The 25000-nt window shown below is 33.8% G+C and overlaps 1 protein-coding gene across 1 annotated transcript in view; it reads left to right on the top strand.

The window, feature by feature from the left end:
• CNTLN (centlein, centrosomal protein) overlaps positions 1–25000 on the top strand; it is a 263928-nt gene that overhangs the window by 130248 nt on the left and 108680 nt on the right. The window contains exons 10-13 of the mRNA XM_014542362.1: positions 9597–9773; positions 11558–11683; positions 18194–18315; positions 19674–19790. Of these exons, the coding sequence (XP_014397848.1) occupies positions 9597–9773; positions 11558–11683; positions 18194–18315; positions 19674–19790 (542 nt within the window). The remainder of the gene's footprint in view (positions 1–9596; positions 9774–11557; positions 11684–18193; positions 18316–19673; positions 19791–25000) is intronic.

The raw sequence follows: 25000 nt of genomic DNA, 5'->3' as shown, positions 1-25000 counted from the left end.
TATATTTTGTCATCTCTAAATGCAATATGGGGATATTTAGATTAAAAGTAATTGTATAGAAGAAATGCAAATATATTTTTTAAAAGAATGTGAGCTGACTTGGTTGACATTAGACATTTATTACTCAATTTAGTAGACGTTCTAGAAGTGAGATGTGAGTACATGTAATTCCATTTATGAACTTCTGTGATAAGACTATTTTGATATATAACATCATGTTGATTCTACATTATTATTTTTCTTTTTAAAAAAAGAATATATGATTATTTTTAAAGTCAGCCGTTTTCAGGTTATGGACAATTCAGCTAATAATGTTTGCTTTATAAATTGGCAATATATTTCTTCATTTCTAAAATCAATTTAAAATAAAATTTCAAGTTTTTACAGAGATTCAGACATTATATGGGAAGAAAATTTTGTATATATACTCTTTAATAGAATATATTTATATTTTTACATATTTAATATTCTGTCTTCTTCCAAGAGGATTTCAGTTGATTTTTCAGAGAACATTTAAGATGTCAATAAATCTGATGTAATTACAGTGTGGCTCTAATGTGTATAAGTCAGATATTTTATATATACACATATTAGAGATCTTAAACATACATATATATTTAACCGCTACTAAATTTTCAGTAAGATATTATTTTGGGAGAAACTATTTTTTTTGAGGTGGCATGTCTTTTTAAAATATGTTTGTTTTGAAATGAATTTATAATGTGTTGACAGGTTTGAAATCTATACATTTCCTAAATAAGTGAGATGATGTATGCAAAATGCTTACCTACTGCTAGGAACTCAATACATTTTTGGTAAATGTTAGTTATTATTATTTTACTATAGTAGGAAACAAATTAATATATTTAATTAAAAATTACTAGTAAGACAAAACAATTGAACTCAATTATTTGCAACTGTTATAGCTTTGATTTTTTTTCTATTTATTAAGCAGTATTTCCTCAGCTTCTAGTGTATTAATGCCATACAATGTTGCTTGAATTTAATGCAACATGACTGGATATTTAATTTTTATATCTAGTAATTGTCACACCACTTCAAGTCTTTTGTTCCCTCTCCTTCTACTCTGTATCTTCTACAGGACTTTTTGATCAAAATTACTTATGAGGATCAATGTGAAAAAGTAATTATGCCTTAATAATGGTCAGTTTAAAGAGATTAGTTCCAATTGGAGGTATTTTAACACCTCCTTCACTGATCATTTGTCATCCGATTAAGTATGGTCTAGCACAGTGATGGCGAACCTTTTGAGCTCAGCGTGTCAGCGTTTTGAAAAACCCTAACTTAACTCTGGTGCCATGACACATATAGAAATTTTTTGATATTTGCAACCATAGTAAAACAAAGACTTATATTTTTGATATTTATTTTATATATTTAAATGCCATTTAACAAAGAAAAATCAACCAAAAAAATGAGTTCGTGTGTCACCTCTGACACGTGTGTCATAGGTTCGCCATCACTGGTCTAGCACCACACCATTATCCAACAATACTGTAAACTGAAAAGTGCACAGGATTTTTGATATTAGAAAAAAATAGTTTATTTATAAAATATTAATAATTCTTAGCAAGAAGAGTTAACTTTTCAAAGAGTCTAAGATTTTAAGGGCAAACATATACAATAAACTTCCATAGACAGGGGGATTGGTTTTACTAAGCCTGTAAAAACAGTACTTAAAAAAGATAAGGATAAGTAAGGATATATGATGGTATACATATATCCTCAGATATACTATATAATTAAAGACTAATATGCAAATAGACCAAACAGCAAAACAACCAGAACAACCGAACAATCGGTCACTGTGATGTGCGCTGACCACCAGGGGGCGTGCGTGGAACATGGTGGGTGTTGGCTTCGGCGGGATGGTGGAGCAGATGAGTGGGGGTGTCAGATCAAGGCAGGGCGCCGGTTGCTGTCATCAGGGCGAGCCTCTGGTGATTACTGAAAATTCTTAGCTCCTGCGCGCCATGGTCTCGCCCAGTGCTTGCACCTGCTGTCAACACCTGACGCTGGCCCCAATCACTCGGCGCTGTCAGCAGGTGTGAGTGGTGGCTGCTGGCCCCAATCGCCCCTCAGGGCTTCTCCACCTCCCCCTGCTCCTGAGGGGAGATCGGGGCTGGCAGCCGCCTCTCACACCCGCTGCCGGCAATAGCCCCACTTGCACCTGCAGCCAGCGCCAGAGCCACCACTCACACCCGCTGCCAGTGCCTGGCACCTATCCTGATCGCTTGGTGCCATCAGTGAGTGTGAACAGTGACTGCTGGCCCCGATTGTCTCGGAGGGCTTCTCTACCTCCCCCCACTCCTGAGGCACCCACTGACGGCGGCGGCCCCACTCACACCCGCTGCTGGCGCTGGCCCCAATCGCTCTGTGCCTTCAGCGCCAGCGCCGTCAGCACTTGGGAGTGGTGGGAGCAGGGCTTCCAGCAGACAGGGAACCAGGGGCCGCAGCAGGAGGGGCCAGGTGGGGGTGCAGAAGATGGGCAAGACCTGCCCCTGTGCCTACTGCAGCCTCACGGCCCACAGTTCCTTTCAAAGGTGCACGGATTCGTGCGCTGGGCCCCCAGTATTATTATACTTATTATAGTTATACATATAATTATTAAGTTTAAAAAGCAGGTTAATCCACTCATCAGATCAATCGGGAAAAAGGAGACATATGTAAAACTTTAGACAATAAAAAAAAGCAGGTTAATTGAGTATTGTATGGATGAGGCACGAAAGAGTCACTTAAACAATGGAGTAACCGGACAGGCACTACTTTAACCAGGTGATCAAAGTCAGTCTCAACAGTCAAATTATGTTGATAGTATGCACCTTTTATATGATATGATGAAAATGGCACTTTACTTCTGTGATCTTCGTCCCTAAAACTTATAAGCTCATTCTAACCATGAGAAAAATATAGACAAATTGTAATAGCTGGGGAATCCTAAATTATGCCTGAATAATAATACTCAAAACTGTCACTGATGTAAAAATAAGTATTGTCACAGTTAAGAGGTGCTGACTTGACACTAAATGTATTATGGTATTATGGATCAGATCCTGGAACAGAAAAGGTGGTTAGGTAAATAATAAACTATCGACTTCAGTTAAAAATAATGTATGAATATTGGTTTATTAATGTACCGTATTAATTTTAGAGGTGCATAATAGGGGAAATTGGGTGTGTGAGAGTGGGAAGTTTAGGAGAACTAAGTTTTTCTGTAATTATAAAAATTGTGCTAAAAATAAATTATATATTTTTTAAAAAGGAGTTTAAAAGGCATAATTACAATGGTTGTTCTTTTTTTTTTTTAAGTCTAAATAACAATCCCAAATTTATCATTAGTGTACTCTGAGAGATGAGATTATGGAGCGACTTTCATTTATATTTTTCCTATTTATACTTACTATTTATTTTTAAATATTTTATTGATTTTAGAGAGATAGGAAGGGAGAGAGAAAGAGAGAGGAACATACATGTGAGAGAGAAACATTGATCAATTGCCTCCTATACATATACCAACTGGGGATTGAACCCACAACCTGAGTGTGTACCCTGACTGGGAATCGAACCAGCAACCTTTCGGTGTATGGGAAAGCCCTCAACCAACTGAGCCACAACAGCCAGGTCATATATTTATTTTTTCAATATGAAACTTTAATTCCTTTTATTTACAGAAAAAAATTACATTTTAAAAACATTTAGTGACATGTTCATTGTAAAGAATTTAAGGAAATTCAGATAAATATAAAACAAATAATTCACATATAATCCCTTCTCTCAGAAATAACACTATAACATTTTTTCCTATGCATATTTGCCGAATCTATTCTATACACTATATATAGTCTTTGGTGACTTGCTTATTTCACTTAACTGTTTATCATTTATATTTTTCTGTATCAACCCTCAGCATTGATTAGAATGCTAAATTAAATACTTGATACATTTTCATTTGCGTTGATGCATATTTTAAAATTTCCCTTGAAATTTGTAGCAGTTTATACTCTCACCACCATGTTCTTCAAATACAGTAATCATAAATTGAATCTGGCCAATATTTTAAAATTAGGAGATTTCCCTTAGAAATCCAAATTCCTAGCTTCTTTTGAAAAATTAGTAGACCTGAGAGTAGTAGGTCACATTCCTCTATGCAAACAGTTGGCTGGAGCAGAATAACTACTGACACCAATTGCCTTCTACTCACTCAAAGTATGGCTGAGTGTCATCTGACATTTCACTTATGCTTTAAAAAAATGGTTGTGTTAAGAGAAATCTGAAATACTTCTTTTGCGTGTATATCTAGGAAAGTGATCAAAGGTGTGCTGCCAGAGAGAGAGGGGGTTGGGGGAGAAAAGACCACATTAAAAAAATACACTGGGATACGTATATACGTGTATATATATATATATATATATATATATATACACACACACACACACACATATATATATATATATATGTGTGTGTGTGTGTGTGTGTCCCTGGGGTTGGTTAGAAAAAGCTTTTTGTGTGTGTGCTTATAGAAGTAAAGAATATATTTACATATTTAATATTTATACAGAGTGTCTATTGCACAAATTCTAAAGCTGTAATTTCAAAACCAACACAGTTGATTTTACTTATCCTAATATATATAGAAGCTAGGTGCCGTCACAACCAAACGGGCGACTAGTCACCATGAAGTGCATGGCGCCACCCTCCGGCCTCCCCCCCCCCCCCCCCCCCCCCCCCCCCCCCCCCCCGCCCCCAAGCCGCTCTCCATGAGGGGGTGCTGGTGGCAGGGTGGGACTGGGGACTGTTGAGCGGTGGTGGTGGGCTGCTTTGTGGGGTGGCTTTGAGCTTAGTGGAGCAGTCACCGGGAGGCCTCGAGTTTTGCTAAGCAGTCGCAGGGCGGGGGGGAGGGAGGAGTTTCACAGAGCATCCAGTGGCGAGCTTCGCAGGGTGGCAGCAAGCTTCACAGAGCAGTCGAAGGGTGGGGGAGCCTCGCAGAGCAGTCGCGGGGTTTGCGGAGCATTCTGGGGCAGGGAGCTTCATATAGCATCACAGGGTGCCAGAGGCCATGTGACGGAGGCCAGGCCAGGCCTAGGGACCCTAACTGTGCACGATTTCGTGCGCGCTGGGCCTCTAGTTTGTTTATATTTCTGGCTCCTATGTGAATTTGTGTTAATCATTACTTTATTCTTTAAATCTTTTTTGTATAAAGTATTACATATGTAATATTTTTTTCTCCCATTAAACCCTTATTGATCCCTTCCCACCTACCCACCCTCCCCTGCCTTCCCTCTGACATTCCACAGTCTGTTCTGTGCTTCTGTGTCTCTGGATCTATTTTGTTCATCAGTTTATTTTGTTCATAGATTCCACATATGAGTGAGATTATGTGATATTTGTCTTTCTCTGACTTGCTTATTTAGCTTAGCATAATACTCTTCAGGTCCCTCCATGCTGTCTGAAAGGGTAAGATATTCTTCTTTTTTACTGCTGCATAGCATTCTATGGTGTAAATGTACCACAGCTTTTTATCCACTCATCTACTTCTACTGATGGGCACTTGGGCTGTTTCCAGATTTAGCTATTGTAAATTGTGCTGCTTTGAATATAGGGGTGCATACATTCTTTTTGATGGGTGATTTAGGTCTCTTAGGATATATTTCTAGACGTGGGATTACTGGGTCAAATGGCAGTTCTATATTTAATTTTTTGAGGAAACTCCACACTGTTTTTCATAATGGCTTCACCAGTCTGCACTCCTACCAGCAGTGTACTAGGGTTCCCTTTTCTCCACATCTTTGCCAGCAATTGTCATTTGTTGATAGTAGCCATTCTGACAAGTGTGAAGTGATACCTCATGGTCGTTTTAATTTGCATCTCTCTGATGATCAGTGACTTTGAGCATTTCTTCATATGTCTCTTGGCCAGCTGTATTTCTATTTTGGAAAAGTGTCAATTTAGGGCCTTTGCCCATTTTTTAAATTGGATTTTCTTCCTTTTGTTAAGTTGTATGAGTTCCTTATATAATTTGGATATTATTCCTTTATCAGATATATCATTGCCAAATATGTTCTCCTATACAGTAGGTTCCCTTTCCAATTTGTTGATGGTGTTTTGTGTGTATGTGTGTGTTTTTTGCTGTGCAAATGCTTTCATTTTGATTAACCCCATTTGTTTATTTTCTTCTTAGTTTGCTTTGCCCTAGGAGATGTGTCTGCAAACAGATTGCTGCAAGAGATGTCTGTGATTTTGCTGCCTATAGTTTCTTTGAGGATTTTTATGATTTCGTGGCTTACATTTAAGTCTTTTATCCAATATGAGATTAGAATTACAGGCAATATCTCTGATGAACATAGATGCTAAAATCCTCAACAAAATATTAGCAAACCGGATCCAGCAATATATTACAAACATTATACACCATGACCAAGTAAGATTTATTCTAGGGATGCAAGACTAGTACAATATTCACAAATCAATAAATGTGATACATCACATAAACAAATTTAAAGACAAAGATCACAATCATATCAGTAGACATAGAAAAATAATTCTATAAAATCTAGTATGCATTTTTTATAAAAACTCTCAGAAGAGTGGGAATAAAGGGATCATATGGTATATCAACATAATAAAGGCCATATATGACAAATCTACAGCCAACATCATACTCAAAGGACAATAATTAAAACCATTTCCCCTAAGAATAGGAACAAGACAGGGATGCCTACTTTCACCACTCTTATTCAACATAGTACTGAAAGTGCTAGCCACAGTGATCAGATAAGAAGAAAACATAAAAGGCATCCAAATTGGAAAGGAGGAAGTAAAACTGTCATTATTCATAGATGACATGATATTGTGCATAGGAAAATCAAAAGACTCCACCAAAAAGCTACCAGATTTAATAAAGGAATTTGGCAATGTAGCAGGATACAAAATTAATACACAGAAATTGATGGCATTTTTATACACCAATAATGAAATCTCAGAGAAACTAAACAAGCAATCCCATTTACCATAGTAACAAAAAAATTAAGATACGTAAGAGTAAACTTAACCAAAGAGGTAAAAGACTTGTACTTAGAAAACTACAGGACGTTGAAAAAAAGGAAGATATAAACAAGTGAAAGAAAGTACCGTGCCCATGGACTGATAGAATTAACATCATTAAAATATCCATACTACGCAAAGCAATCTATAGATTCAATGCAATTCCTATTACCAATGGCATATTTCACAGATCTAGAACAGACAGTCCAAAAATTTATATGGAACCAAAAAAGACCCCAAATATCCCCAGCATTGGAGGGATTACAATACCGGATATCAAGTTATACTATAAGACTACTGTAATCAAAACAGCCTAGTACTGACACAAGAACAGATATATAGATCACTGGAACAGAACAGAGTCCCCAGAAATCGACCCAAGCCATTATGCTCAAATATTTGACAACAAAGTTAGGCAAGAGCATACAATGGAGTCAAGACAGTCTCTTCAACAAATGGTGCTGGGAAAATTGGAGAAATACATGCAAAAAAAATGAAACTAGACCACCAACTTACACCATACACAAAAATAAACTCAAAATGATTAATTGCTTCTTTAATAGTTTTTTTTAATTTTAAAGTTCTGTTATTGGTTATTGAGGTCTTTTGAAGGAATGCTACCTAAGTATGAAATCTGTTACTGTTATAGTGACAATATCTACTGATGGAGCATTTTTAATGTCTTCATGACTATTTGGATTATTTATCATTGCAGCTTCCTAAATGAATATTTATGTTTTTGCATTTTTATCAATTGCATTTTAATTTAATGATGACTTAGAAAACTCACTTATTAAAAAACACAGGACTGCTTATTGGATATACCAATAAATTAAGTTATATTTTCCTCTTTTATTTTAAATTTTTGTTTGATCTTGAACCATTAAAATTTCTTTGGAAATGATGGGATATTTGATATATTCTTCATAGTTTTTTTTTAATGAAACCTGGACAAGAGCAGGCAGTCTTTGAATATTGTTTAGATTGGCATCCCGATCAAAGGATATAATTACTGGGGGGAGAAGTGGGTGTGGTAGGTAGAGGAGGCTATAGTGGGGACAAATGGTGATGGACAGAGACTTCACTTGGGGTGGTGAACATACAATACAGTGTACCAATGATGTGTTGTGGAATTGTGCACCTGAAGCCTTTATAATTTTGTTAACCAGTGTCATCCCAATAAATTAAAAAAGGAAAACATTTAAAATAATCTAAAAATGATATAGTTTATAAACATTATATATTTGGTTACATAATAGGAAGAAAAAAATAAAAGAAATCAAAGTCATACAATTATTAAAAGGGCGATGAACGAATCAGGCAAAGTCCTTTAGAGTTTGGAAGGAAAGCCTTAAAGTGTTTTAATTTTATGTTCAAAGCAAGGTAATAGAATAAGTTTTTATTATATTTTAAGTGTAGTAAAGGTACAATATATGAACAACACTGAGGAAAAAGTTTAGTAGTATGATAGAATGAAGGTTGGGAAACAAATCAGGTAATTTATATATGAAGGAAATATAATAGTATAAATCACAGATAGGTGCTACCACTAATTATAAAAATTACAGCTTAGAATTAGGAAAATTTTGCCAATCCCCTAAAAAAAGAAAAAAGTAGTCAAAACCAGAAAAGGGTAATATTTCTCATTCTTGGTTCAGAAAAGTTAGACATATATATTTTTCTCATAGTCTTTAAGAATATCATTTAGGAAACATGGGGATATATATTTAAATTATTTTCAGGGCTACTCGATCCATATTATTAATACTAGAATCATAAGATTTGACTTTGCTTGAAATCAACAAAAACTGTTTTCCCTAAGAGTTATTATATTTTATTTTTGTAAATGAAGTTGTTAATTTGAAATAGCATATATGCATGGATTTTAATGTTTCAAGCATATTAAGTTAGGATGGCAATAGAATTTTGCAGAATGCTAGTTTTCGTAAACAGGTTTCTTCAAGCTTAATGTTTCTATGATTTCTGTTGTTAAAATGTGGTGCTTACCATTAGCAGTTGATCTGACATAAGAATAAATTTCAAAAGAGAATACTTTAAACTACATTAACTTTTAAAATTATCAGAGTTCTTTGAATTGTTATTATTAAATGATAATGCATTAAAAGCTAATTAGGCCTATAGTACTATTCGTTTCTTTTTCCCAGTTTTAGATCCCATGGTATTGCATAACTCTTGATGATCAGATGGTGGGTTGATTATTTCATGAGGAAATACATATGTGTATAATCATAAAATTGAAATAATTTATAAGTCAGTGGTGTGTATTATGAAACCATGCTTTGAATTTTTTCTCTTGCAAGTCTGTATGACAATATTACTTATGAACATGTTTATACAGACTCTTGGTTATTTTGTAGAATGATAGAAGTTAAGCTAGTGCTACTTTACAGTTTATTATTGAAATGAAATTTTCATTCTTTGAGTAAATATGACACATATTATATTTAAATATTTGCATATATGTGAGTAATATAAGCTGTACTTTTATTTGCAAATACGCTTTTTAAAAATAGGTATTTCAACGGCCATCTTTATCGAGTTTGGAAACCTTAATGGTGTCACAGAAGTCTGAAATTGAGTATTTACAGGAGAGACTGAAAATAGCAAATGAAAAACTGTCAGAGAATAGATTGATCAACCAGGGTTCCTCAGAAAAGAGCATCTGGACAAGTGTTGAAGGGAAACAAAAGGTAGGGACATTTTTGTCATTTTTGTGAATTTGTCAGAATGAAGTTGGCAGTGCAAGCAATAAAGTTAAGAAACAAACAGGCACATTTACTTCTCTGCTTTTAAAAAATATTATGTGCCAAACATTCAATAAAATAATTGAGAGAAGAATGTTTTCCCTTTTTAAAGACTGAATATATATTCCTACTTTAATTAATGAAATATATTAGTCTTATTATTCCTGTTTTGCAGTAAATTAATGTTCATATATTAATTTATCTATAGATTAGCTAAATGCATTAATTAGATACATTATCTGCATAATAATTTTAAAGTGGTATAGTCACTAATTCAATATCCTAATTTTAATTATAAGAAATAGATATCTTAATTTTTTTATTCAATTATATTTAAATACTGCCCATGTGGAATATAAAATATTAAATGGAATTTAACATTAATATGTACAGTTATAAATACTGAGATTTAAATGCATAGCAATAGTGAAAAATAAACAATTTTTGTAGCATGTTTGTTGTCTATTAATGTCGCAGGTTTCCCTTTTTGTAGTATTCATTATATATTCCTGTTGTGATGCAAAAAAATTTTTGAACATTGACTAATATTAAAACTTCATATCTTGTAAATATGTTATTTCTAGACAAAATTGAAATAACATTTCCCTAAAAATAAGTTTTAGACATATTTTTCTTATACTTGTTAGTTCAGCAATAGAAAATAATGTTTTTATTAAGTAGTAAGCCATGATTTTAAGATAATTGTTTTTGGTTCTTTTCAGTTTTTCCTGAGTGGAACAAATTATCTGAATAAAGAAAGCATTTAAAATTATATCCATGTTTCTGTGGTACTTTTATTTATTTTCTCTAATGTTTGTAATTTTCAGAAGAATGAGCTTTATGTATATGTATGATATATGTACTTTTTTATTTAAGCATAACTGTATTTTATGTTTCTTGCAATTTTGGAGTACTTTCATGGCATTGAGCATTATTTAAGTGAAATAAGACATTCCTAAAATTGAAAGAAAACATTACAGGACCTAATTTGGTTACTTGCTTTATTGCTGAAGTTTAAAAAATGCATTGACTTGCTGTTTCATTGCTTTTAAAAAAGTCAAGAAAACAAGAGGCATATTTTTAACAAAATTTTTTTCTTTCATAAGGATATTCAGTAAGTATGAACAATATGTTGCTCAGCTTAATAGTTGCTTTTACATATTCCTTCTCCAGATTGGTATATGAAGCTATACATAATATAAACACACATTCATGTCTCTAGTTAGCCACATTATAGTTAATGACCATATGGTCATTACAGTATAAGATCTACTGTCTGTTGTATTTATATTCCTCAAGCATATTGTTCCTTCAACTTCACAGTGTGTTAAACTATTTCAAAGGGGAAAAAATCCTTTCCCTCTTGTTTCTGGTTGTCCTATCAAGTGTAACCTTGGACCCTTGTAGAGCAATTAGACCAGCCTCTATCCCCTCCTTTGTAATGAGGTTTCTTGCATTTCTGAGTCTATAACCCTTTAGTCTTCCCTAATGGGACATCATTATTCTGAAAGAAACAATGTAAATGTAAATGAATATTCTCATTAACGAGTCACAGAGAAACCTTTAGCAGTAGCACTGTGGTAATTCGGCTTGTTATTTCTCTGGTATTCCATGCAGGATTTTTTTATAATTCATTATTAGTATTCAAAATTACGTGTTCTTTAATTTTGCATGTCTTTCATAATCCAGTGTTCCAACTAGTTCAACCATGTCCTTGTTTTATTCTCGAGGAACCACCTGTGAAACGTTCAAGGTCTTTGTCCCCAAAGAGCTCTTTCACAGACTCAGAGGAGCTAAAGAAGCTGAGAAAAGCTGAAAGAAAGATTGAAAACTTAGAGAAGGCACTACAACTAAAGGTGAACATTAAATCATTCCTTTAGTAATAACCTTACAAAGGTAAAGATAGAGAAAGTAAACATTCATTTCACAAACTACTGCTTATCCTTTATCTTTCCTGAATTTAAATATATGTATAAAAATGTGTAATCTGTTGGTCTTGTTTTAAGATTTCTGAGGATCATAAAGTAATAAAAATTGCTGTTTGAAAACTATCACTTTAAAATTATTGGGGAATATTTTGGCTTAATATTGGAAATACATTTATTATAGTTTCTCAGAGGAAAAAAAATAGAATTTTAACAACTAAAAAGCAATTTCTTTTTTTTTTTTATATATGACTAGAGGCCCGGTGCATGAAAATTCATGCACTGGAGGGGGGTCCCTCAGCCCGGCCTGCTGCCTCTCACATAGGAGCCCTCCTTACGGGCAGGAGGCAACCCGGCAATCAGGGGAAGGTGATGCCCCCATCACACCTCTGCTGCTGCCACTGCTGGCAGCACAAGCCTCGGCCAGCCCTGGTTACCTGAGCCTCGGGTGGCCCTGGGCGGCTGGGCAGCCACCATCCGTGGCTTGCCTGTGCCTCGGGCCGGCCCTAGGCAGCTGGGGGGCTGAGGAGACTGGGCACCACCATTGTGTGGCTGTGGGCGCCACCATCTTTGAGGGCGGGGCAGTCAATTAGCATATTCCCTCTTTATTTGATAGGATAAACAAAAAGACTGGTGAGTTAAAAACTATACAAGCTAGCTCAGGCCACTTAGTGTCCTTTACAGAAAAATTACATAGTCAAAATGGTAAATAAATATACATTATTTTTTCCATTTCAGTTGAATTTGTTTTAGAATATATGACATTAGAATTGGCATTCTACTAGTGTTTAAGAAGTATATACCTTTCAGCTTATCTTTGAGAGTTTATTCTTTCCAAGTTATACTCTGAATTCTATTTCTCAACAGAAGTTGGTTGTGCATATTGAACCAATGTTATACTGAGGACTTTTATTTTTCTGAGATTTTAATGTGGTTAATCTTGTCATTCTTCATTTACAACTACCTGAAGGCCTGCACTATTTGAGATTTTCCACTTAATTGATTCTCAAATAGTTTTATGATATTCTATGACAAGCCCAACTTACACATGATTAGTCTAATATATTTAAAGCTTAGATTCTTTGTCATATAATATAGATTACTCTTAGGGAGAAGGAGGTTTGACTTATATTATATATAGTCTAGAACAAAATATAGTTTACTAGTAGAGGTATAGTTAACCATGGCTACAATTACTAATTTTTTTGCCTTTTCACTAAACATTGTGTTAATTTCTATTTATTCAGAGTTAAACTGTTAGTTCTCAAATAAAGGAAAATTATTATCTATTGTTTCTGCCCAAAATAAAATGATCATATTATGACCTCAGCTTGTTAGCAGTTAGCCTACTTAAATTTGTATGCCTGGAGTTATTTGCCTATTTATCTGTTTACTCCAGAACTTATGAAGCAATGCAGTTAGCCAAGCAAAGTGCTAGTCACCTGTATAATAGGAGAAAAGATGACTTTCTATCACTAAGATCCTTTCTCTAGATAAGAACATGCTAAATGATTAGATAAATATAGTGTTTCAGTGTCAACATTTGGGTATTACAGGATATTATGGGCATGTTTAGGAAGTCAAGTTTATCATTTTCCTCCTTTTGCATAGTTCTTGAAATTCACATACCACGGCTTCTATCCTGTATTAATCTGGATTCTACAGAGAATCAAAACCAATAGACTATAACCCTTTAATCTTCCTGAAATAGACATCATTATTCTAGAGAGAGAGAAAGAGAGAGAGAGAGAGAGAGAGGGAGAGAGAATTTGATTTACTATAAAGAGTTGGCTCATGTTATTATGAAGTCTGAGAAGTCCAAGATCTACAGTCATTAAGATCCAGGAAAGCCAATGGAATAGGTCTGGCCTTGTCCAAAGGCCTGAGAACCAGGAGAGATGATGGTGTAAGTTCCAGTCTCGGTCCAAGTTTGAGTCTGAGGGCAGGAGCTCTTTGTCCCAGCTCAAAGATAGTCAGGCATAGAGAAAGAAGTCTTTCTTACTCAGCCTTTTATTCTATTCAGGCCTTCAATAGATTGGATGAAGCCCATCACATTGCAAAGGGCAATCTGCTTTTTAAAAAATATATATTTTTATTGATTTCAGAGAGGAAGGGAGGGTGAGGGACACACAGAGAGAGAAACATCAATGATGAGAGAGAACCATTGATTGGCTGCCTCCTGCACGCCTCACACTGGGGATCAAGCCCACAACCGGGGAATGGGACCGTGACCTCCTGGTTCATAGGTTGATGCTCAACCACTGAGCCATGCCAACCGGGCAGAGCAATCTGATTTTTTACTCTGCTAGTTTAAATGTTAATTTCATACATAAGTACCCTCACAGATACACCCAAAAATAATGATTAACCCAATATCTAGGCAATGAAGTTGGCATATAAAATATCCCATTTAGTAGTAGAGAATCTCCACTCATTTGCCCCCAGCATTCTGTGAGTCTTTGATAGACCCTTGTCTTTGGCAGGAAGGAATAGAACAATTCAGACATTTTTAGAGCTATTTTCTTCCACCTCTTGAATTTCTTATTTCAGAAAGTCTCAGTAGCATTCTACTAATTTATTTCCTCATTTATTTTATCTAATAACAGCTCTCTTGCATAAGGCCTCAAGTTTATTTTTCAAAGTAACATTGATTTTCAGACAATTTATTTTTCATTTCTACTTTTTCTATATTCCTTTTTCAAGTTCATGTATGATAATCATGAATTTCAAATGCATGTTTTCTGTCACAGATTTGCAAGATAAGGGAAAAAATGGGAGCAATATTTTTTTGCATGTTATCATTTAGTAGGGAAGGATTTCTTATTTTAAAGGAGTAAAAGAATTGCATAAAATGGGTACTGTAATCAAGTGCATATAACAAAAGAAGTGGGTAAACAAAACCTGTATTGTAAAGCAATTCTAAGGAGAATGATTGGGCCCAGGGTGCTTTTTAATTTACATATATGCACTTTGATACATTGAAATGATGGTAGTTACTAGATCAGCCATAAGTCATGAATATTATTTTAATACTAGTTTTGAGTTTTGTAAAAATATTAACACATTCTCTTGCTCAGCTTTCTTTTGTGGCTAGTTGTACAAGTTTTCAAGATGGGTGACCAGTGTTGTAATAAAAGAGCCAACAGTAATGGAAGAAATGAAACCTATTACAAAAATCTCATCCATTTTCAAATCCTGACTTCATGAATGTAGTGAACTAACAACTTACAAAGTATAATTTGGAAAGCAATGCATCAGAGCTTTATGAAATTCATACTATCCTTGAGATCACTAATGCCATGAATCTTTCTCTACTATCATGCATTTGCCAACTTGATTCCATTAGCATTGTTCTCTGCCATTTAATAACATCAATATGACCTCTGATTACAGTTTATGTCTTATTTTTAATACTCTCATATTTATGAGCTTTATACATTCTGCTGAAATTAAACATCAATGGAATACTTTATTCCCTGAAGACTGAGCCAATGTTTCATTAACAGTGTTTATACTCTTAGTTTGTCTTATGCCTGTCAAGGAGCCTTTGTCCAACTAGAAGACTAGATTAAGAATCATTCTGTTCTTATGAACTCAAAGTAGAACTGCATATATCTTTGAAGAAAGTCAGTTTATACAACTTTCCTATTTTCTAATTTTTTAGTTATTTAGACTTGTTAGTACATGTAAGTTAAATATACAAGTTAGAGCCTCTATTTTAGCTAGTTTAATTGCAAAATACATAAAAGGTATTCAGTAAATGTTTTATTGAATTATCTAATAAGTGGATCTAATTCAGTGACTGTCCATTGCATATTTTGTGTGTCCTCTTAGGAAAATATAGTAATTAGTGATGTTACATATATTTTTTATTCCTTATACTTGATTTTGTTATAAGAACTTTGGGGATAATAATTCCCAACTGAATTGCAATTGTTTTGACTTAAGCTATTATAAGTCAAATGGGACTTATAATGCAGTTAACCTGTATTTTTAGAACATTATAAAAAATTTTTTGATTATTCTTTATAAACATTTCTTTTGAGATATATAACTTTTGACTGATATATATCTATTCTTGTAGTAAAATAAGAAAACTTTTATTTGGAATATATATAATCTATCTTTCTGTCTATCTAGCTAGCTAGCTAGGTTATATTTATATAACATTTTTAACCCTCACCTAAGGATGTGTTTATTGATTTTTGAGAGAGAGAGAGCAAGAAAGAAAAACATCAGTGTGAGAGAGAAACATCAATTGGTTGCTTCCCATATGCTCCCTGACCCGGGATTGAACCTGCAACCTAGGTATGTGCCCTGACTGGGAATCGAACCTGCAACCTTTTGGTGTATGGGACAATGCTCCAACCAACCGAACTACCTGGCCAGGACTTTACTGTCTATTTTGAAGTAGACTAAAAGAACAATAGTCTCTAGGACTAATTTAACCCATGTATTACAGTTGAATATTAGCATTATCAAAGCACAAATTAATGGATGAAACTTTAGTTAAAATAATTATTATATATTATGTCCATGAAATTGATTTATCAAATCTCTAACTTGATTTCATTTTAAATAGCTTAGATTTTAATAATTTCATAAGACTTATATAAACATTCTAGGATAAAAGAGCTGTGGTACATTTACACAATGGAATACTACTTGGTTATACTAGTGAAAAAAAGGAAGTCTTAACCCCTTGCGATAGCATGAATAGACCTGGAGATTATTGTGCTAAGCAAAATAAACCAGTCAGAGAAAGACAGCTATCACATGATCTCACTTATATGTGGAATCTAAAGAGCAAAATAAACTAACAAACAAAATAGGACCAGGGGCATGGATAAATGGAACAGACTGACAGATCTCAGAGGGGAGGAGTTTGGGGAGGACTAGAAGAGAACAACCAAAGACTATATATGCATATATGCATAGCCCCTGGACAAAGAGAATAATGTGGTGAAGCCCCATGGGGGGGATGGGCAGAGTGGTGGGAGGCTAAAGGACTTGAACTCTTATCAGCACTTAACACCCTGTATTTAGGCTCTTAATATATGGTTCTTAGGTTGAAATGAACAAAAATGAATTCAGGAGCTGGGATTTTTAACTATGATATAAACCAGTTACTTTTTGGTACTTGGTACACAAAGGACTCAAATACTTCCTAATAACTACTTAATAGAATTACTAAAGTTATCCTTGTAGACATTTATTCAAAGTAGAATGACAAAATAGCTATACTATTGAGATAATTAGAATTCAATAAAATAATGCAAACTCTATATTTAAACTTACTATTGATAAGGGAGATAGATAGTCAAGGAAACAGTGAATTTGGCTTCCAAATGATAAGAGCGTTAAGGAAGCCGAGTTGTGCTTTGTGCCTCTGTAGGGCAATCACAGTGCTTGTTTAATTTAGTCGTCATAATTTAAATCTCTGTCTTTGTATATTTTACAGAGAAAGAAATTGTATTAATTTATATAGTGTTCTTAAGATTATGCATGCAGCTAACAGGAGAAAGCTTCAGGAATGGAATTCAGATCTTTCTGACTGCCATGTGCCTGCTCATCTAACCTCACTATACTATTAGAGAGTACCTCTTAACCTCACTAAATAAGTATACAAGTTCCTTCATACAGAAATATGAGAGTTTAAAAAACAAATGTGAAATTCTCAAGGGTAAAAAAACTCAAGAATTTTCTTACTTTACTTTGAGAAACACAGTTTATAAGTAATACAAATATATCCTCTGAATTGAAAAATTGGCCTTTATAAGTTCATTTTGTGGTTATATCTAAAAATAAAGATTTATTGTGTGTGCTTTATTTAAGACAATTGTTTAACCAAGTAATGTTTGGTTTGTCTATTTCATGATCTCTTCAAGAGTACTAAATTCAGCTTTCCCATCTTCATGTTACAACCCAAAAGGCTAACCTGTACTCCTCCTAGCATAGGTCCAAACTGATTTTCTTCCTCTTGTGTAATTATTGTGCCTTATAACAGACTAATCATGAATACATGGGCTGAAGAATGGTCTTACTTAAAGTCACTTACATAAATTATATGTGCACTTATAATTAACAAACTAATCAGGTTAATATATGGATAAATCCTTTTGTTGAAAAATAAAAATAAAACCTCTATAAGATTGGCTCAATAAATATTTGTATGCATTAACAACAAGGAAAAGAAAACTAATTTGATAGCAAATATTTGAAATTACTTCATCAGCTTTAAAAAATCAATGAAAGTCAAATTTATCAAGCAATCCTGTGACTTTAGGAATGCTTTTCTTCTTAAACTACATAAGTATAAATTCATTCATATTTATATACTATTTTCTTTTAAATTTCATATTTTGATAGGAAACCTTTTATGTGTAACATTATACTAATACTTACTTCAGACTTGTGTGCTTGCTTTTTTGTGTTCTATAGAGCCAAGAAAATGATGAGCTAAGAGATGCCCATGAAAAACGCAAGGAAAGGCTACAGATGTTACAGACCAACTACAGGGCAGTAAAAGAGCAATTAAAACAGTGGGAAGAAGGCAGTGGCAAGTGAGTTACATAGCTCATAAAGGCATTTCCCTAAATATTAAATGGAATGGAGTAGCATCATATAAGTGTTTTAATGGCTTTTGTTTGATTTTAAAGAAATTATTTGTTAGTCAAATCTTTATTGTGAATTTTTAAATAGAGAATATAATAAATGAAAACAGAAAATATGCTAGCAATAACTACAGGTTTTTCTATCATTTGCAGAAATCATTAGCATAAGTAATTATGAATTCTTATATAAATTTTTACTTCATTAGTGTAGCTTAATAAATGCTATAACTTAAAGCAAAAATTGTTCATATTTATTTGATTGAAAACTATTTTAAATAAATAAAATATTGGTGTTACAATATTTATTACTCAAAAAGTATTTAAATTTTAATTGAAAGACAAGAGAAATATGAAATTCACACATATATAGTTAACTATCTTAAAACTAATTCAACTTAGTATGTAATTTGAAAATCTTTACTATCCATCAGTTTGTTCTGCAGCTTATCTGAATGAATTGGAGGTCTCAGTTCAATTGCTCTTGAACAGGTGTTCAGTTGTTGGTTAGTTGTGACACTCTTGTTAACAGTATCAACAAAGGGCAAAGGACTGAACGTGTACAGAAAATCTACTACCCTTTCATCTTTTGAGATGGATCCTTTAGGGCAATGTTGATGGTACACATTGGTCTATTCAATAGAGAAATACTATTTCTAAATTGGCTAGTACAGCACTTTTACAAAATAAAAACGAAGAGTTTATGTATAGAAAATGAAAACATAAAGGGCATTTGGCATGTTTTGTAGATCTAATTGTCACATCTAATTTTCTTCCTTTGAAGAATGGAAAATGTTTCATATTGCTTGTCAGTAAAGCAGTGATAAAACAGTTTGTCAGTAAAGCAGTGATAAAACAATTTGTCAGTAAAGCAGTGATAAAACAGTTTGTCAGTAAAGCAGTGATAAAACAATTTAGATGCTCACCTGACTTTTTAGTAGTCACTAGAAGTGTGAAAACTACTTTCTCCCATATTCACTGATAATAGCTTGATTGACTATAGCCTTTTTTAGAAACTGACAATCTTACAATGTATGTTTTATTACTAGTGGAATGAATGAGAAAAATAGAATATCATGTTCCTGCTTGAAAGTTTGCTTTTCACAGTAACAGTTTAACTTTTTAGGAAATTATGATACAGGATTTTAATTTCTATGTACTTAGGTTTTAGGGAATTCATTCCATAAATAGTGAGCTTGAATTAGATGTTTGGTCAATAGATATTTTTTAAATTAGGGAATATTTATATGGATTTTTATTGCACTTTGAACATGTGAAGGAAGAAAGCAACTTTATTTTTCTGATTTCAGTCCTATTTTTAAAATAAAGAGAGCAGATCCCCAACAACTTCGACAAGAAGATTCCGATGCTGTATGGAATGAACTGGCCTATTTCAAAAGGGAAAACCAGGAGCTAATGATTCAAAAGTGAGTTTCTTTTTTAACAATATGGGCTTAGATAAACATTTGGGAGAAAGTTTTTGTGAATTAAAGGCCCTGAGAGAAGTACCTTAGAAAATTTGGAAATGAAATCATCTTTTATTATGCCAATAAAATTTTTAAAAAGGACTAGTTTGTAAAATATATATGTATAATGCAATAACAAGTTGCACATTAGCTAGCTCTAGGCGCAACTGTATAATATGATCTAGGGATTGTGTTAATTAATGTGGCTCTCATCTGTTGGAGGTGTCGCTCTTCATTAGCCTGTATTTTAGACACTGCTGTGCTTCATTTTTGGAATGAGGTGGAGAGGGGATAACCTAGCCAGCCATCCTTGTTTGATCTCCCAGATACATACGCAGTGCAGAATGCCTGAGCTCTCTTGGTTCCCTGCCCTGTCCTGCTAATCCCAGTTGAGCTCATTATGGTGTAGCCTTGCTGCTACTCTTGGAGCCAGAGCTGTCCAAGCTAATTACTGGTAGCAGCAGAACTGCCTGTTAAGGGTCTGGTATGTATCTGCTAACATGGTCCTTGGTAGTGACCTGCAAAAGACACTAGGGAATTGCTTTCTTTCTTGCTGTGCACTGCCTGTCCTTTGGGCTTAATGCTGATCCCTCACATAGGTCTTTTAGCTGCCTTAAATATAAAACTTGATGAAGGATTCTCATATTTATAAAAACATACAGTTTGCTTCCTTGATCTTATAATTCACAGGCTATTATATTCAGCTTGGAAAAAAAAGAGCACGTTCTTTTTTTTGAAACAAAAAGGTGATGGAACAATATAATTAGCTCTTTTGCTACTTAACTATTTTCTCATTTAGAGTTAATTTTTGATATTCAGACCATGCAGTTTTGGGGAAAGCCTGGATGTTTTTTAGATTACTAGAACATAGCATTATGTGTGGAATAATTTAATTAAATATTGAATTAGCTATAATCAAAATCTTATATACTATATAATACCACATGTAACTTTAGATTACTACCTTCTCTGTGTAATTGTAAACATTTGAGCAAATGATCATATTGGATTTAAATGTATACTTCCAATTACCTCTTAAAGTGTACTATACTCTTTGAGTGCTATTTTTGCAATGCTAATAATAGTCTCTTATCTTGAAAATAATTTTATAGATTTGTCCCAGAAATATTCCTTGATAATTTTAATAGCTCTATTGAGATATAATTCACAAGACATATAATTCACTATATAAAGTGAATAGTTCAATAACTTTTAGTATATTTGAAGAGTTGTGCATCACAATAAATTTTAGAAGATTTTAATTAAGCCCCCTAAAATCCCAACACCACTTAGCTGTGACCTCCCCAATTCTTCCACTCACATTTGTGAATATGTGTCCCTCCACCCACCAGCCCGACGTAACCACTAATCTACTTTCTGTGTCTATAGATTTGCCTATGCTGTACATTTTATATAAATGAAATTATACAACTTCTGTTCCTTTGTGACTAGCCTCTTTTCACTCAGCATAATGTTTTCCTAATGTTTACCCATATTGTAGTACATATCAATACTTTCTCTGGTAATCTTTAGTGTTCTTTTTGTCTACATAAATGAAAGTTAATTTTGGACAAAGTGAATTAGGTGAGAAGACCTGACCTACTTAGTTGCAAGATCTAGTCTATTCAAGAAAATTTCAGACAGAGTTTAGCTATAAGTGGGGATTATTTGGGATTTATTTTATTAATTAATGAAATAGAACTAAAGAAAAAATAATGCCTGTTTAAGAAAGTTAGAGAACTTCTTAGAACATTCTATACATTCAGCAATGTGTGTATGTTACAGGTAGCTCTTTGAATTAAATGTTAAGAGTCATTACTAAAAGTGTGGAATTTTTCCTTCCTGAAATCTGTTTAAATTCATTTGTGATAGCCATTTGTAAATATAAGTATTAACTTAGTTAAACATAGTGAAATTTGGATTAATAAACTTTAAAGAATGATGAATAACTGATATAAACTTTAAATCATATAGTAGCGCTTTGTAGGGGGAGGGTTGAGTTATTTTGTGAAACATTTAGTTAACAGTGTATTTGAGCTACTGCTCTGTGACAGGTACTGTGCTAGGTGAATGAAATGAGAGTTTTAGACACACTTTCTAATCTCAAGGAACGTCCTTGGAAACATGTTCAGTATTAAATGTTCAAATGAAATATGATGTTAAAATAAAACTAAAAGTCTTATAGTGAAACAAGACTTACAAATGTAAATATTTTATTCATTAAAATTTGTTTATAATGAGGAAAGAATTTATTTGCTTTTTAAAAATTTATATATAGTAGGTGAATTTTTTAGCATATAGTTTTATGAGTTATAACAGAGTGTATATATTTATATTTATATTATTTATATTTATATTTATCCAATAGATTTGAGTAACACCACTATCAGGATACGAACTAGTTCCATTATTTCAAAAAAAATTTCCTTTTTCTGCCTTTTTGTAGTCAAGTCCCTAACTCCTGGCAACCACTGAATTATTCTTCCTCATATAGCTTTGCCTTTTTTCAGAATGTCATATGCATGGGATTATATAAGCGTTACCTTTTTGAGCCTGGCTTCTTTCACTCAGCAAAATGCCTTTGAGATTCATTCATATTGGTTCATCCAGTTTGTTCCTTTTTATTGCTAAATGGTATTCTGTTGTATGGATGTTCCACAGTGGATTTATTTATTTCCTGGAGAACATTTGGGTCTTTTCATGTTTTTTTCAATTATGAATAGACCTGCTGTATATGGGTTTTTGCATGAGAATAACTTTTTGACTCTTTAAGGGAAATACTCTTAGCTGCGTTACTGGTATATGGTCAGTGCATGTATAACTATAAGAAACTGCCAAACTGTTTTCCAGAATGGGTATACCATTTATCATTTCCACCAGGATGCATATGGGTCAAGTTGCTCTAATCCTTATCAGCATTTAGCTTTGTCATTATTTTTTTAGTGCATTGGTATCTCATTGTGATATTAATTTGCATTTCCCTAATGGCTAATGGTATTGATAATTTTTCACGTGCTTATGTGCTGTCTTTATATCTTTTTTATGACTTTCTGTTCAAAATTTTTGCCCATTAAGAGCTAATAATTATTAAATCAATTAAATGACCATTGTCTTTTATATAGTCTTAATATAAGTCATTAATCAAATTTGGTATCTCATTGTGATATTAATTTGCATTTCCCTAATGGCTAATGGTATTGATAATTTTTCACGTGCTTATGTGCTGTCTTTATATCTTTTTTATGACTTTCTGTTCAAAATTTTTGCCCATTAAGAGCTAATAATTATTAAATCAATTAAATGACCATTGTCTTTTATATAGTCTTAATATAAGTCATTAAACATGTGATTTGCAAGTATTTTCTCCCACTCTATAGATTACCTTTTCATTCTCTTAACAGTGTCTTTTACATGACAAAAGTTTTAATTTTAATGCTCAGCTTAATATTTTTTTTATTTTATGGATCATAGCTTTGATGTAATATCTAATAACTATTTTCATGACCTGAGGTAATAAGTATTTTCTCCCACGTTTTCTTTGAAAAGTTTTATATTTAGCTCTGTGATCCATTTTGAGCTAATATTTGTATAAGTTATAAATTACAGGTTGAAGTTTATTTTATATTTTTTGCAAATTCTTGTCCAGGTAGTATGAACATCACTTTTGAAAAGACTACCTTTTCTCTAATGAATTGCCTTTGTAACTGTCAAATATTAACTGAATATATTTTCTGTCAGCCTCTTGCAAATTCTATTTATTTCCATTATCTGAATCCCTAAACTTTAGTGAATACGACACTGTCTTGATTACTGTAGCTTTCTGAGGAGTCTTAAACTTAGTGTGAGTCAAATAGCTTTATTCCTTTTTAAAATTGTTATGGCTTTTCTTTCCTTTTTTATATAAGTTTTAACTACAAAAATAGGTAAGGAAAAATAGCTGTAGCTACCAAAATAATGTAGGAATCTTGATTTGAATTGTGCTAAATCTATTGATCAGCTTGTAGAGAATTGATGTATTAACTATGTTGAGTCTTCTATTCCATGCATATGGTATGTTTCTTAATTTACTGAGATTCCTCTTATCAATGCTTTATAGCAGGGGTCCTCAAACTACGGCCCACAGGCCACATGCGGCCCACCGAAAACATTTATCCGGCCTGCCGGGTGTTTTTGCCGCCGCTGTGTGCATAGGAATTTGTTCATAGTTTTTTTTTAAACTATAGTCCGGCCCTCCAACGGTCTGAGGGACAGTGAACTGGCCCCCTGTTTAAAAAGTTTGAGGACCCCTGCTTTATAGTTTTATAATGTAGATTCTATATGTTTAATACTTTTGTTAGATTTATATTAAAAATGGTGAAGGGATTAAGCAAAATAAAAACAAAACAATTCATAGACACTGATAGCAGTATGGTGATTATGAGGGAAAGGAGGTTGGGGTAGGTAGAAAAAGGAAGAGAGGGATAAATCGTAACAGAAGGAGACTTGACTTTGGGTGGTGAACACAACGTAGATTCTATATGTTTAATACTTTTGTTAGATTTATATTAAAAATGGTGAAGGGATTAAGCAAAATAAAAACAAAACAATTCATAGACACTGATAGCAGTATGGTGATTATGAGGGAAAGGAGGTTGGGGTAGGTAGAAAAAGGAAGAGAGGGATAAATCGTAACAGAAGGAGACTTGACTTTGGGTGGTGAACACAACACAATATAATCTACACTAATAAAAGAGAAACATGGTAATTGGCGTACGACCGCTACCCTTTTCATTGGCAAATCAGTGAGTATATGCAAATTAACTGTCAGCCAAGATGGCGGCCAGCAGCCAGGCACTGAAGCGAGCAGGGAGGCTTGCTTGCTGCGGACTCCAACGTTCCCCGCCTCAGTTGCCGGCCGCTCAGCTGCAACTCTAAGCAACTATATACTATGTTGCAAATAAGAAGCTAAACAAAACACCAGAAACCGGCTTCCATTCAGCCGGGCTCAACTGCAACATTGTATCGATGTTTTCAGCAGCGAGGCCTCAGAGCTAAAGCTGGCCCAGAATAAAAAAGAAAAAAAGGAACGGTTGGGAGCTTCAGTCACTCGCCAGCCAGAAAACAGCCCTCAGCCCCTCACCCAGACTGGCCAGGCACCCCAGTGGGGACCCCCACCCTGATCCAGGACACCC

The sequence above is a fragment of the Myotis brandtii genome, unplaced genomic scaffold (genome assembly GCF_000412655.1).
Source record: "Myotis brandtii unplaced genomic scaffold, ASM41265v1 scaffold30, whole genome shotgun sequence".
Classification (NCBI taxonomy): Eukaryota; Metazoa; Chordata; class Mammalia; order Chiroptera; family Vespertilionidae; genus Myotis; species Myotis brandtii.
The sequence above is the reverse complement of the archived record's forward strand: the minus strand, read 5'-3'. Positions and strand labels throughout refer to the sequence as shown.